At 42.8% G+C, this 12,353-nt stretch overlaps 1 protein-coding gene across 6 annotated transcripts in view; it reads right to left on the reverse strand.

Annotated features, from left to right (window-relative positions):
• Positions 1-931: 931 nt before the first annotated feature.
• The window catches only part of ccdc9b (coiled-coil domain containing 9B), a 29,158-nt gene continuing 17,736 nt past the window's right edge, over positions 932-12,353 (reverse strand). For all 6 annotated transcript variants that reach the window (XM_005916954.3, XM_005916959.3, XM_042218275.1 and 3 more), the window contains 9 exons: positions 10,810-10,872; positions 9,162-9,340; positions 7,231-7,280; positions 7,094-7,141; positions 6,905-7,001; positions 5,027-5,060; positions 4,321-4,924; positions 4,137-4,219; positions 932-3,819 (listed from right to left, as the gene is read on the reverse strand). In XM_005916954.3, the coding sequence (XP_005917016.1) occupies positions 3,793-3,819; positions 4,137-4,219; positions 4,321-4,924; positions 5,027-5,060; positions 6,905-7,001; positions 7,094-7,141; positions 7,231-7,280; positions 9,162-9,340; positions 10,810-10,872 (1,185 nt within the window). In that variant the 3' untranslated portion in view covers positions 932-3,792. The remainder of the gene's footprint in view (positions 3,820-4,136; positions 4,220-4,320; positions 4,925-5,026; positions 5,061-6,904; positions 7,002-7,093; positions 7,142-7,230; positions 7,281-9,161; positions 9,341-10,809; positions 10,873-12,353) is intronic.

A 12,353-nucleotide genomic window follows, 5' to 3' on the forward strand; every position in this document is an offset into this window, starting at 1 on the left:
GCAGCAGGTATACCAGCATGTTGCTGACTGACAGATAAGTAGTATTGATGTTTAGGTGTAATTGTATTTGCCCAGAAGAACTAGTAGAAGTACTGCTTTTACCTCTATGAAACAGCCTGGAGTAGCGACTCTTTTCTCATAGGCAAACGCCAAACCAAAGCACCAAAACAGAAGCGTGTTTTTGCAAACCAAAAAAGGATGACAGGCCTCGACATCGTCTTGCTTTAAAGCTGCTTGGACCAAATGTTGATCGTCTTGCTTTAAAGCTGCTTGGACCAAATGTTGATCTCTTTTTTTAAAAATTTTCCTCAGGATAGTAAACCTCTCTCCACTGCAGTGCACAGCTGACATAATCCCACACTGCACTTCAATCCTCTAACACAGCCTACAGGACTTATTTCCATAATATCAACACCCCCAATTTGGTGCGCTATTGTGTCAAACCCTTCAAACCATTAGTTAGCTTATAGCATTAAAGTGATCCAGAAGTGTTACAGCTAACTATTTTTTGTGCTCTTGTGTTAAAAAGTAAAAACAGTGTACAGCAGGTCACAAGCTCAAAGGCCTCAAAGGTAGAGCGCTGCCATGGAGACAGACTTGTGAGGAGATAATTAAAACAGTAGCACCTATGGGATCCCACCTGCAGGGCTGAGAGAAAGCTGTGTCTAATGCAACAACTCTTCAGAGAACTCGTGTGAAGTTAATCAAATTAAACATGAAAGCAGAGTCTGTAGGCAAGAAGTCAAACTGTATGGACCGTTGGTGCTGCAGCGTGCTCTGTCTTTATCGCACTGGTCCTCCGATAACGTGTTAAGAGTGACGAAACAAAAGAAAAACCTGCACGCAACAAATTCACCGACTACTGTGCGTTTGCTCAGGTGCACGAGTAAAGTGAAGTGAACAGGGTGACAAAACGATGCCAGCCGGAGCCTTTGAAACACAGAAAATCTTTATTCATGTGGCGTATGCTTCGTTCCGAGCGGTTCAGCAAATGAAGACATGTTGCACATGGACTCAAATTAGAGAGAGTACTCTGAGCAGCAAAAAAGGCTGGGATCACACCTTGAAATGCAGCACACACGCATACACAGGCACATCTAATTACAACAGTGCGAGAACACACGTGGGGGGTACTTGCATACTCCCCGCCAACCAACTCATCTCACCTCAGAAACTTGACATTTAAGGAAGGTGACAGTGCAGATGTTAAACAAACTGAATGAACAAGGACTAAACACTTAAATATAAAATGCTCTATGATTGTGTTTCTTCCACTACATGAAATCTCACAGGGAGATTTAAAAAAATACTTCAAAGGGAAACAGTGACCTGTTTTTCACACAGATGTTTCCTTCTACTGATAGATTGCTATCCACATATAATACAGAATAAGGCCCCTTCTTTCTTAATGGATGGACTGGCTTCAAACGTTGTGGCTCGCTTCTTGCTTTTTTGATTTTATGTAACCTCCGTAGACACAGACAAGACCGCAGCTCAGAACATGTCTGCTGTGTTTTCCACTTACAGTTACATAACTGTTTACTACACGGTGGCATTGACGAAAGCCAAAAACTTCTTAATATAACTGTCGCTTCTTGCCAAAATAGCATCAAAGGCTGGCAATAACTTTTAAAAAGGACAAAAAAAAAAACGACTCAGAGAAACACAGCTTGAGATTTACTTGGTAACATTCTCCTGTCCGAAATGGATAGGCAAATAAATAAAATAAATGAGGCAGTTAATATACAAACCATAAATTAAAGTACACCTTCAATAGCTGAAGAAGCCAATATGCAAGGCACAACAACTGGCTAAGATATTAATCAAGGGAAGCTGGAAAGATATTAGGCTCTCTTTCAAAAACATAATACAGAACAAATAATACAAAAGGGAATTTTAGCTGAATCCCGGCATTCTCAATTCACCCAACTCAAAAAATGCTTGAATTATAATTTTTCCCCCACTCACAGGGGTCCAAAGACCAGAATTTGTACACTGTTTGTTTAGAATCAGCTAACATAGTACATTACAATCCTAAATTAAGTGCCAAAACATAACATAAGAAGAGTGAGGAAGACCGGATCATCGGGATTCAGCTGTAAAACTGTGCTTTAGGGAACACAACAATAGTGTGCAAGGTTTCTACTCTGCAGTGTTATAAATCAATATTTAAACATTCAAATGTGTTATGCTTTACCGTCAGCTGGCTTTTTATTTTAACAATAAAGGAGTACACTAGTGAGTTATGTCATCTTACAACTGGATCGCATTTATTTCTTTCTAAACCTAGTTCTGCATTAAACAGAACGGGGAGATGGCCTCCTTGGGCAGCGCTGCAAGCTACTCCAGCATGGCTGCTTTTTTTCTTTTCGTTTTTCTTTTTTAATTGAGTTAAGGCTTTTAGAAAAAGAAAGGCATTTTCAGGGCGCCATCTGATCCAAGTTCCAGTGGTTTGGACTGAATGTTTTACTTCGGACGCCTCGGGATGTTACAGTAGAACTCTGTGCCGATCGTCTGAGTGTGGGGGACATATTCATGGTGCACAACGCTCATGACTGTGAAAGAAAGAAGAAATGAGCATGTTCTGGATGTCCTGCCTTAAGGCTCTGACAGGGTAAATTTTTCTTTTTCAGGCTGCCCTTTGCTCTCTGGGACATAGATCCAGTTCCCCAGTGCTGATCCCCCCACACTGTAACACAGTGTGGGGGGATCAAATGTTTACTTCCTCTATTTTCCCCGGTGAAAAGTAGTCGGACCACAAAGCAATGTAAAAACAGCAGGCACAGGGGATGTGGCTCAGAGCTGCACAAGGAGACGACCTTGATAAGTAAAAAGGCCAAATTTAAATCAAGTAGATTTCTGCCACTTATGGGCAGAGTTGTGAGGTTTCGTGACTGCAAAGCTGTCATCCCCAAATTCAGATAATCTTAACCAGAGTATGACATCATCAGGCTCCTGTCTTGATATCAAAAATCAGTGGCGTGCTCCTTTCAATGCTCTTAATAGCAGAAACATTTACAGCATGTCAGTAGTAACATTTTGTAAACTTTGGACTGTCTTGGTCACTGGCCAAAGACATTAGGGTTCAAATGTGCGTTTTAACAATATACTGATTTCATACTTCACAAAGGCTATTTATGGATGCTGGAAGCAGTTAATAATATCCATTTGTCTACTACTTTTAAATGTAGAAATAAAAACTCTACTGGAGGTCTGCAACTATGTATCGTCATATATTACAATCTTTATTCAGCTGCTGAAAAGTTACTCAGGGACTACAGCTGAAAAGTAGCTTTTAGCTATATCCGGTACAATATATTTATTGTGCATCGTCCCTGCTAAATAAGCTAAATAAATTAAAAAAAATATACCTCTAAGGCAGAATCAGGCACTAAGTAATTAGACTGTGGCTTGGTTTAATGTCAAGGGCTATCTAAATTTAACCAATTAGCTAGCCTCCTGATATGTACCTCAACATTTTCATACAAATGTGTAAACATTCAGTGATATTGCACTCAAGCAGTGTACTTCCATACAGAAAGAGATGTCAGTACACATGTTTTTGTACACATAAAGTGCTCTGATGTTAAAAAAAATAAAAAAAAACACTAATAATAATCGAGCGGGAAAAAGGTGTCTCACCATTCATGTGTCACATTTGAGACAAAAATTCAGCTCCCACAGTTTTGCCTGTAAGCTATGAACAGTATTGCAAACGAGCTACTTTGAAGCAAAAATAATGCATCCAAATGCTGTGTTTTGGTTTCAGTGTTTATATCCAGAAAACGTCAGTTAAACAATTTTCCCATGTTCTCGTGCCTGCAAAAACAAACAAAAAAAGAGAGAGAGAAAAGGATAAAAATTACCAACTGCAACTTTCTGTATTTTACATTTACTGTATTTTCTCATTCCCTCCTCAGTATGAACGATCACACATTATCTGTTCAGGTGGAAGATGAAATGAAAAACCATTCTCACGAGACTATTTCTCCTGTACTCCATCAAGACGCAGAGGGGCTGAATTAAAATTGGATAATACGCAGCTGCAGTGCAGATATATTGCTCTCCTCATCCTTTTAAATCCCCATCCATTTGCACGTCCCTCCATTTGCACATCTATTGATTCTCACACTGACCTTGTCACTGCTGGTGGAGTGTGTTGGGTGTGTTTCTCCAGACTCCAGGCTCAGAACAGACAGACCAGAGTCTATCAGCTCTTCTGTGAAAACAAAAGCACGGTTAGTTTACTTGGAACATCCACACATGCAGCCAGGAGAAAAATAAATAAATAAAATCAGGCTCGCTGAAGTTCAGGCGTACCCGTGTTTGTGTTGCTGATGTTGCACTTGGGAAGTTCCACAGGCTGGATCTCATGTAGAGGGGTGCAGGCTTTTTCAGCAGGGGGGGAGCTGGGAGCTGTGGGTGGGCTGCTGTCCTTTTTAGTGCAATCAGTTTCAGATCCCTGCTGCTGTGCAGAAGAAGGTGCAGCTGGCCCACCTCCTTTATCCTGAAGACTCCCATCATCCTGCTTGGCACTTTCAAGAGGCTGACGTGGCCTCTGCATTTCATGCTTGTTCTTTTTAGGTGAGGAAGCTTTCAAAGAGCTGGGACCTCTGGATTCGGACTCTTGAGACCCCGTGGTTTGCCTTGCATGAGCCCCCTGGATGAGTTCCTCAGAGAAGCGCACTTTCTTCTCCAAACCCCGAGAGGACGAAGCCTCTGCCTTCTCCTGAGTCGGGGTGTCCTCTCTAAGGATAGCAGCCGACACCGAGGCTGCTGATTCACTCGCTTCCTCGGGCGTGCTCAGTGAATCCGGGCTCGGTGACTGCTTTGTTTTTGCGTCCTGATCTTTCAGCTCATCTGCATTAGCGTCTGTGAGGGCATCAAGTTCCTCAAGGAATTCCTCCAGCGTCGTCTCAGGCATCTAAAAGATGAGATCAAAGCGACAAACAGGAGTGTTTCTTGCTAAATGGATGTCTTTTATTATTCACTTTATAGCAGGGTCAAAAGAGGTTTCACCTCTCACCTGCAGGCTCTCTCCATCATCATTTGCCTGCCATCTGAAAAAAGGGTATTCAGAAACAAAAAAGCAGTGTGTTGTGAATCTCTTTTTCTTTGCAAGTTATAGCATGCTGCAATATTGTATATAACAATCAGCAACAAGAGTAAATAACACAGATCATTTTATTACAATGCAACGTTCAGCTGGCAAAGTTTAGGTCCTGGCATTCGTGTGGTACTTTGACACATACCGCCCACTTAAACAATACCGCAGAAGAAGCACACCCCCACAAGCTTTCTACAATGGCACCACAGCATCTCACCCTTAGCAGGACAACATGTCACACCACAAAGCAAAAACAGTTCAGGACTAGTTTTTTTCTTTGACATTAAAAGAGCACAAAGCTCTCAGTTAGCCTTCAAATGGTCTGACTGAGCATCTGTGGGATGTGCAGCAATAAGCCCTATTTACAGGTCGCCCTCAGAGATTCCACGTGTATAACCTAATGGGTCAGACGAGACTGCTGCAGGCCATTTCAGTGTTATAACAGCATTTGCTTCTCAGTCACATACTTGCTCAAAAACCAATGACTACACCATGAAAGGTGATGACCACTGGGAGTCATATCAGGTGATTGTCCAAGGACATGTGGAAAGCAAGAGCTGTGATTTGAGGTTGGGGCTCAGCCTTCCGAGGCACAGACACACACCGGTCTCAGTTGTTGTGATTGTAATGGCTTTTCATGCATGAACTCCAGACAGTGTCAAGAGACTCAGGCTGGGACACTGTCCTCAGTTGCCCTTTGTCACATGTAGACTCAGTACTGGATATTGTGTGTTTTAGGTAAGGGTGCTGTCTGGGTAGAGCATGCAGCAGAGCACGAGATGACCACTTGCTAGCTGTGAATTTAGCCAATTATTACATTTTCCCTTTTTTCCTCACATCAGCGATAGGAAATCGCACCAACTTTGTACTAAGGAACTGGTGAGCTAAAGACTGTTTAACACTGTTTCATGTTTAATTCAGCTACATCAGACATTAAAGTTCTGACACGCACCTCCATTTGGATAATATCCAGAAACATCGAGAGCTGCAGTGTATGTGTGAAAATGGCTTTGGTGGCCTGTGGGCTGCCTTTGCCCACACTCAAATCTGTTGCCAACTGTAACAGCAGCACAGCCTGATAACAGGAATCTCACACCCGAGTGCTGTTTTACAGAGCTCCCCCCCAAGTCCTTACCCTTACCTACTTTTACAGAGACATAAAATAATCTTTCTCACTCCAAGTCCACACAGTGCCTCAATTTCAGCTCTGTGGCTGTGGAATTTTTTGGACATTATGATTGCATTACAGCGCACCTATGGCCTTTTCCACCAGCACCTAGGTTCAAGGTTCAAGGTTCTTTATTATTTATACCATCTATTTAGACCATCTTTATTATTCACCTACTCAGATCGGCTCAGCTTGGTTTTTAGGGTTTTCTCATTAGGTGTAGTACTTAGTACCAGGTACTTGTTTAGTACTTGATGGGGTTCTAAGCAAACTGAGATGACCCCAAAATGTGATGTCAACGGGCTGCATGCTCCAGATTGGCTAGACGGCCTGCTCACCATCAAGTGGTGTTTCACAGCAGAGGAGAAACTGTGGAGGGGGGGACAGAATGCGACCTTCTGGGTTATTTAGTCAGCTGCCACCACTTCTAAATTAAGTCTCATGACATCCAGGGGAATTTGTACATTAGGGCACAGTGCAGAAAAACAGCATGTCTTTCCACATCCGTTTTACGTACTGCATTAGTCATGCCGATGTTTCTCGTAACCGCTAATTGAAGCTATGTTGAAAAACGCTCTGATGGTTGAATCACCTTTGCCAGCAGCCCGTTGTGTTTAGCTGTTACTGACCTTCTGGCCCGCCCAGTCAGGCGATCTTTGCCTTTTGCTTTACTGCTCATCACTTGCACGTTTTTAGCTCCCTTGTCTTTGCCTCGCTTGTCATGAGCTAGGTCAGAAAAATACCAAAAGTTTAAAAGTCTAAACACTATAGGAGTATTTTATGGGATTTAACTGTTCACTAAATTATGTGGGGAATACCTTTTGAATCGCTGCCTGCCCTGGGTCCTCTTCTAGCATTTCTTCCTCCTGCAGCAATGTGATATGTCTTTTTTATGATTTGTTATGAAGCGTCTTACTCCTTACCTTCTCAGTAAGGTCTGTGTCTTTTGTCTTACCTCTGCTGGAAGGCCCCCATTCTCTGTCAGAGAGGGATTTGTCTGAAAACCTAGAAGCAGAGGTTTAGTATTAGACAGTAACAAAACCCAGTGTGACTAATATCTCTATCATGTTCCAAAATCATTCATCTTTTCCCCCCTCAGGCACTATAACATCTCATCTGCACAACATAAACGGACATTTCAGTATATCACCCACCATCATTGTGGGCCTGGAGTTTAAGATTGTGCAGAGATTCCATTCCTAGATTCAACATCCTCTGAAACCGCATAAATTGTCGAATCAAAAACACATTTCCTCTTCTGTTCTTTCTCGGGAGCCTTGTTAATGCTTCGCCAAATAAGGCAAGGCATTTCCATCCCTTACCCCCCAGCTAAAAATAGCTGCTCTTTCCTTGTGCCTTTACATTTGGATACTACCCTAAACAGCACATTAATTTACTCTGCAACTTGGTCAGTCTTTGTACAGCCACAGCTCAGTTTGTTTGAAATCTAACAAACAGTTCACAATAAACGAGTCGTATTTCTTTCCCGCGGTCAGTTTGGGGTGCTATCGTGTGATTTCCCCCACCAATGCGGGCAGCAGCCTGCAACGCTGTATGAAATGTAGCTCATGAACTCCTTCACATGAAAAAAGTTATATTAGGCATAGATAAGTAACTGTTTGGTAATGTTTTAGCTGTGCAACATCGTCCTGTGACTTGGTGACAATCAGCCTTGCAATCATGTGTTAGAACATGCACAACATCCAGAAACCTCATCTAATGGATTCTTCACTGAATAATTTAACTACAAAGAGGCACAATGTTCTCCGAGGTTATTTTCTCCTCTTCATCTGCCTAAGTGAAGTGAGCCTTTCAGTGAAGGAAGAATTTAAAAGTGAAAAGGGGAAATCTACAAAACTAATAACTTAAAAAAAAAAAAAAAAAAAAAAAGGCCTTAGTGCTAATAAGACCATTTTTAGCCTGCATGGTACTGCATACTGAAAATATCTTAGTACTGAAAAAGCCTTCTCTTAAAAGTGACAGTCCACTGTTCGACCTCCAAACCCAACATGGACTTTTTTGTTCTTTAAAGGAATTTATACTGCTTACTTGACCTCCATTTCATTATACATGTTACCCCTAGACTCTCTTTACAAAGCATAATGTTTCTTCCTGTTAAAAGGGAGTTTTTTCTTCCCACTGTTGCCAAGTATTTGCTCATAGTGGGTGGTCTGACTGTTGGGGTTCTCTTTGTTGTTGTGATTTGGTGCTATATAAATAAAATTCAATTAAGTTGAATTGTTTGGACAATCTAAAATCCTGGAGTCGTGGCAACATTTTCAACTAAATGACAGCAAAACTTTATTTGGCTTATCAAGCGCTATAATTAAACTATAACTTAAAATCCTGGATAGTTCAGCCTCTAACAAACAAAGAAGTAGTTTTGTGAACAGCAGCTTTAAACCATCACAGAATTACAGATATAGAAACAGTTATCCACGACTCAATCACCTCCCAGTTGGATTATTGTAACTCCCCATTTATAGGATTACCCAATTCTAGTCTTTTTCAGTCACAGATGGTTCAAAATGCAGCTACTCATCCTGTAAATCAGGTGTCTCCAACTCCAGTCCTCGAGAGCCACTGTCCTGCAGCTTTTAGATGCATCCCTACTCCAGCACAGCTGAATCAAATGGTGGAATTACTTCTTCAGCAATCAAGTTTAGCAAAGGCCTGGTAACAAGCCATTCATTTAATTCAGGTGTGCTAGAACAAAGATGCATCTGAAAATCAGCTCCACAGTATTTCACTGATCTCTGAACTTCATATTTTGCCATATTTTGGTTTAAAAGGTTATTATTTTATTCCTTTTTTAGTCCTTCAGCTTTAACAACTATAGCCAATGGGAATATGAATGTAAACCTTTAACTCTTTAAAAAGTCTTACATATTGTCAGTTTTATCCATGTCCCACGCTCGTCTCCACTGGCCCTTAGCATTTTTATGGCGTGCCACCCTCTCCCTGTCAATCTGCTCACGCTCCTTCTTCCACCTTAAATATTCCTCCTGCTCCTCTCTCGATGTGGGGACGTTGAGGTCTGTGATGGCCTGCAGGTTCTCGATATCCTATGCGCATGCAAAAGACAGCATTTCAGTGTATAAAGTTATAATAATGGATACATATACAGATCTGTGGGAACCACAAATGTGTGTATTTCTGCTACGTTGATGTATTTTGCATAACTTTAAGTGCTAACCACTGCCTCCCTGGGTAAATACCGATCAGTGTTCCAGGAAAAGTACAGTTTATAGCAAATACAATTAGAAGCTCTTCCTCCATTCCCCTCTTAACCTATTTATTGATTACTGTGATGAGAGCAGAGAGGATTGCTGGCTAATAGTAAAAGGAGATCTGATACAGGCTCATTAACACATCAGAAAGGGCAGAAGCTGCTTGTGTTATAAAGCCTTCAAGCAAACCAAGACTAGAGATGTCACGAAAAAGACCAGCAGTTTCTGAGAGAGCGTGCTGATGTCTAGAAAAAAAATACATTTGTTGGATTTCTGAGTACCAGGAATGACCATAAAAATCTGTATTGAAGCTCAAAGCAGCAGCTAAAACCGTGAGAGAAAAAGAGATGCAACACAGTGCTGGTAAGAAGCTATGACAGGTCATGTTTTCCCCTCAGGTGAGGGCCAATCAAATCGAAGTAAACATGTTGCCCTCCTGCCTACACTTATTGGAGAACATGGCATCTGTCCTCATCCTGTTTTCCACCTCGTCTCTCCTTGCTCTGCGCTGGCCCTCAGAGGACATCAGGGGTCACACGGGAAGACGGTTTTCACATGTTCCAACAGGCCATGATCTGCTGCCGCCCCAGCTGCTAATTAAAATTTTTTTTTATTTTTTGCCTCTGTGGGGACTCAATGGGATGTTGCCAGGAGCCAAAGAAAGCATGTTGGATATTACAAAGTGAACCTGGCCAGTTGCTGAGATCATAATCTTACTCTCAGTGACAGTTGAGCTTCCAAAAGCTGCACTGATTTAGGTCCATATGGTATATTTGTTACACAAAAGTGTAACACACTTTACAACATGATGAGAAAAAAAAATCTACATGGTATTTCCTTGAAATCTGTGTAGGCCAGGACTGCAGCAGCCAGAGAGGCATGAACAGCATCACTTGTCATGTGGAGAATCCGCCGTGCCTTTGAAGCCAATCCTTCCTGCCTCCCCAGTCAGGCTGCTTATCGCACACCAGATCTGTGAGACAGCTCTGAGCTACTCCAGCAAGGCTGACATGCAAGCCAGCGGGAGGCAGATGGGAAGAAGCGCTAGGAAAAGGGGCACGTGCATGGCAACGTGTTGTGCTGTCTGCATGTGTTTGTGATGTGGACAGAGCGCATATTTGCATTTGCTATTCTCTGTGCTTTGTATGCTAACGTAGTGTTGGTGAAAACCTTGTTTTCACTGACTGATCATCAGCAAATTACGTGGTCACGATGAGCTGAAACTGCAGTCCTTTGAGCTGAGAGAGGTTAGACACACAGCATCTAAATGTTTACATCTGTGTATGAGGGTTTTTTTAATTTACCTGGCATTGCTCTGACACCCCGTGATGCTCCTCAGTGTGCTTCTGCCCCTGTTTGACCTCATCCTGTCAGAGAGGAGAAGTTAAAAGATGAGCTTAGCAGTTATAAGTGTGACACAGCAACTTGTTGCTCGCTAATTAAACACTGTTGTAAAGAATCGCTTTGCTGCTGTCACAATCAGGCCACTGACTCATCCATTAGGAAGGACTGAGAGGTCTAGACTGCCACCCAGTGGTCTTAAAGTGTAATGGCACAACTTGGCACAACAGCTTCAATTATAATGTAATTTCTGTCCACTCTGCACAGGGGCAGACTGCAGTTAGCAGGTAGCTGACCTTGGAAACCACCTGGCGGTTTGCAAATCAAACACAGCTTATTAGAGGTACAGAATTGTGCTAATTTCTATTCTGGTGTAGTTCTGATTTCAATGATGCGCTCTGGTGAACACAGAGGATGAGTCATGTTGCTATTAACAGCAACACTCTAACAGCTGAGGGAGGATGGGGGACAATAGGCACCGGGGAGAGCGAGTGGGCTGGTAACACACCTACGGGCTGGGACGCCCACACGATCATTCACACGCCCACATCCAGAGAGAGTATAGCTCACACATACACAAAGACCCCCGGGTACCTCTTTTCTCTCCCATCCCACTACTCAGTCTTCCTCTCCCTTTTTCTTGGCACCTTGCCAGGTCTGTCTCTTCGCATAATGAGCCTTTTCAGAGTGAGAAGGCAGTTGAATGTTAATTAGATCAAATCGGCCCTTTCAGGATGGTGGGAATAGGGAAACAATCGTGCCAGAGGAGTGTGGACCACTTAAAGTTTCAGGAAAAAGAAATGAGGGGAGATTGAAACAGATGGCACGGTTGCCAAGCGTCTCTCTCTCTCTCACCCTCCCCTCTGTTCCTCTCCATCCGACTGCATTTCCTTACCCCTGTCACTCTCTCTCTCTCGTGAGCGTGAGCAGTCTGGTCATGAGGTTCCTCCAGGCTGCATGAGACACCGCTGCACAGCCACACCCCTGTCTTTAGAGTCATTATTTATTTCCAGGGTGTCTCTCGCTCTGTCGCACACACACACACACATACCCATCAGATAATTATTTTAGAGACAGGGCAGTGCAGGAGCAATGTGCACCTCAGCGTGAACCAACGCAAATATTTTTTTAAAGCTTGCCAGATGGATCCATGGTATGTTCTCCTACGGTATCACCCTTTAGCAGCTTTCTCCCCCGCTGCTCTCATATAAACCTAGTGAAATGACACAGGTTACGTAAACCAGGTCTCTGGGATTCACAGATGACTGGTGCACTGGAGCCCTGGCTACTGTTCAAGTGCTGATTCAGTCCACATGATAAATGGGGGGGGCAGAGACCTAGTGGGCCAGAAATAAAGGCAAAAAGAACAATGTGTTCAGCCCATAGATTCAGTGCACATTAACCCAGACGCCCAGTGAGCAGCACTTAGTGTATCGGCCAATCGGTAGCAGAGATGCACATTTTAGACTGAACCTGTACTTCTGTAACTCCTGCTTTCATGTCCCCT

The sequence above is a fragment of the Haplochromis burtoni genome, unplaced genomic scaffold (assembly GCF_018398535.1).
Source record: "Haplochromis burtoni strain Fernald_Lab_line unplaced genomic scaffold, NCSU_Asbu1 Contig_16, whole genome shotgun sequence".
Classification (NCBI taxonomy): Eukaryota; Metazoa; Chordata; class Actinopteri; order Cichliformes; family Cichlidae; genus Haplochromis; species Haplochromis burtoni.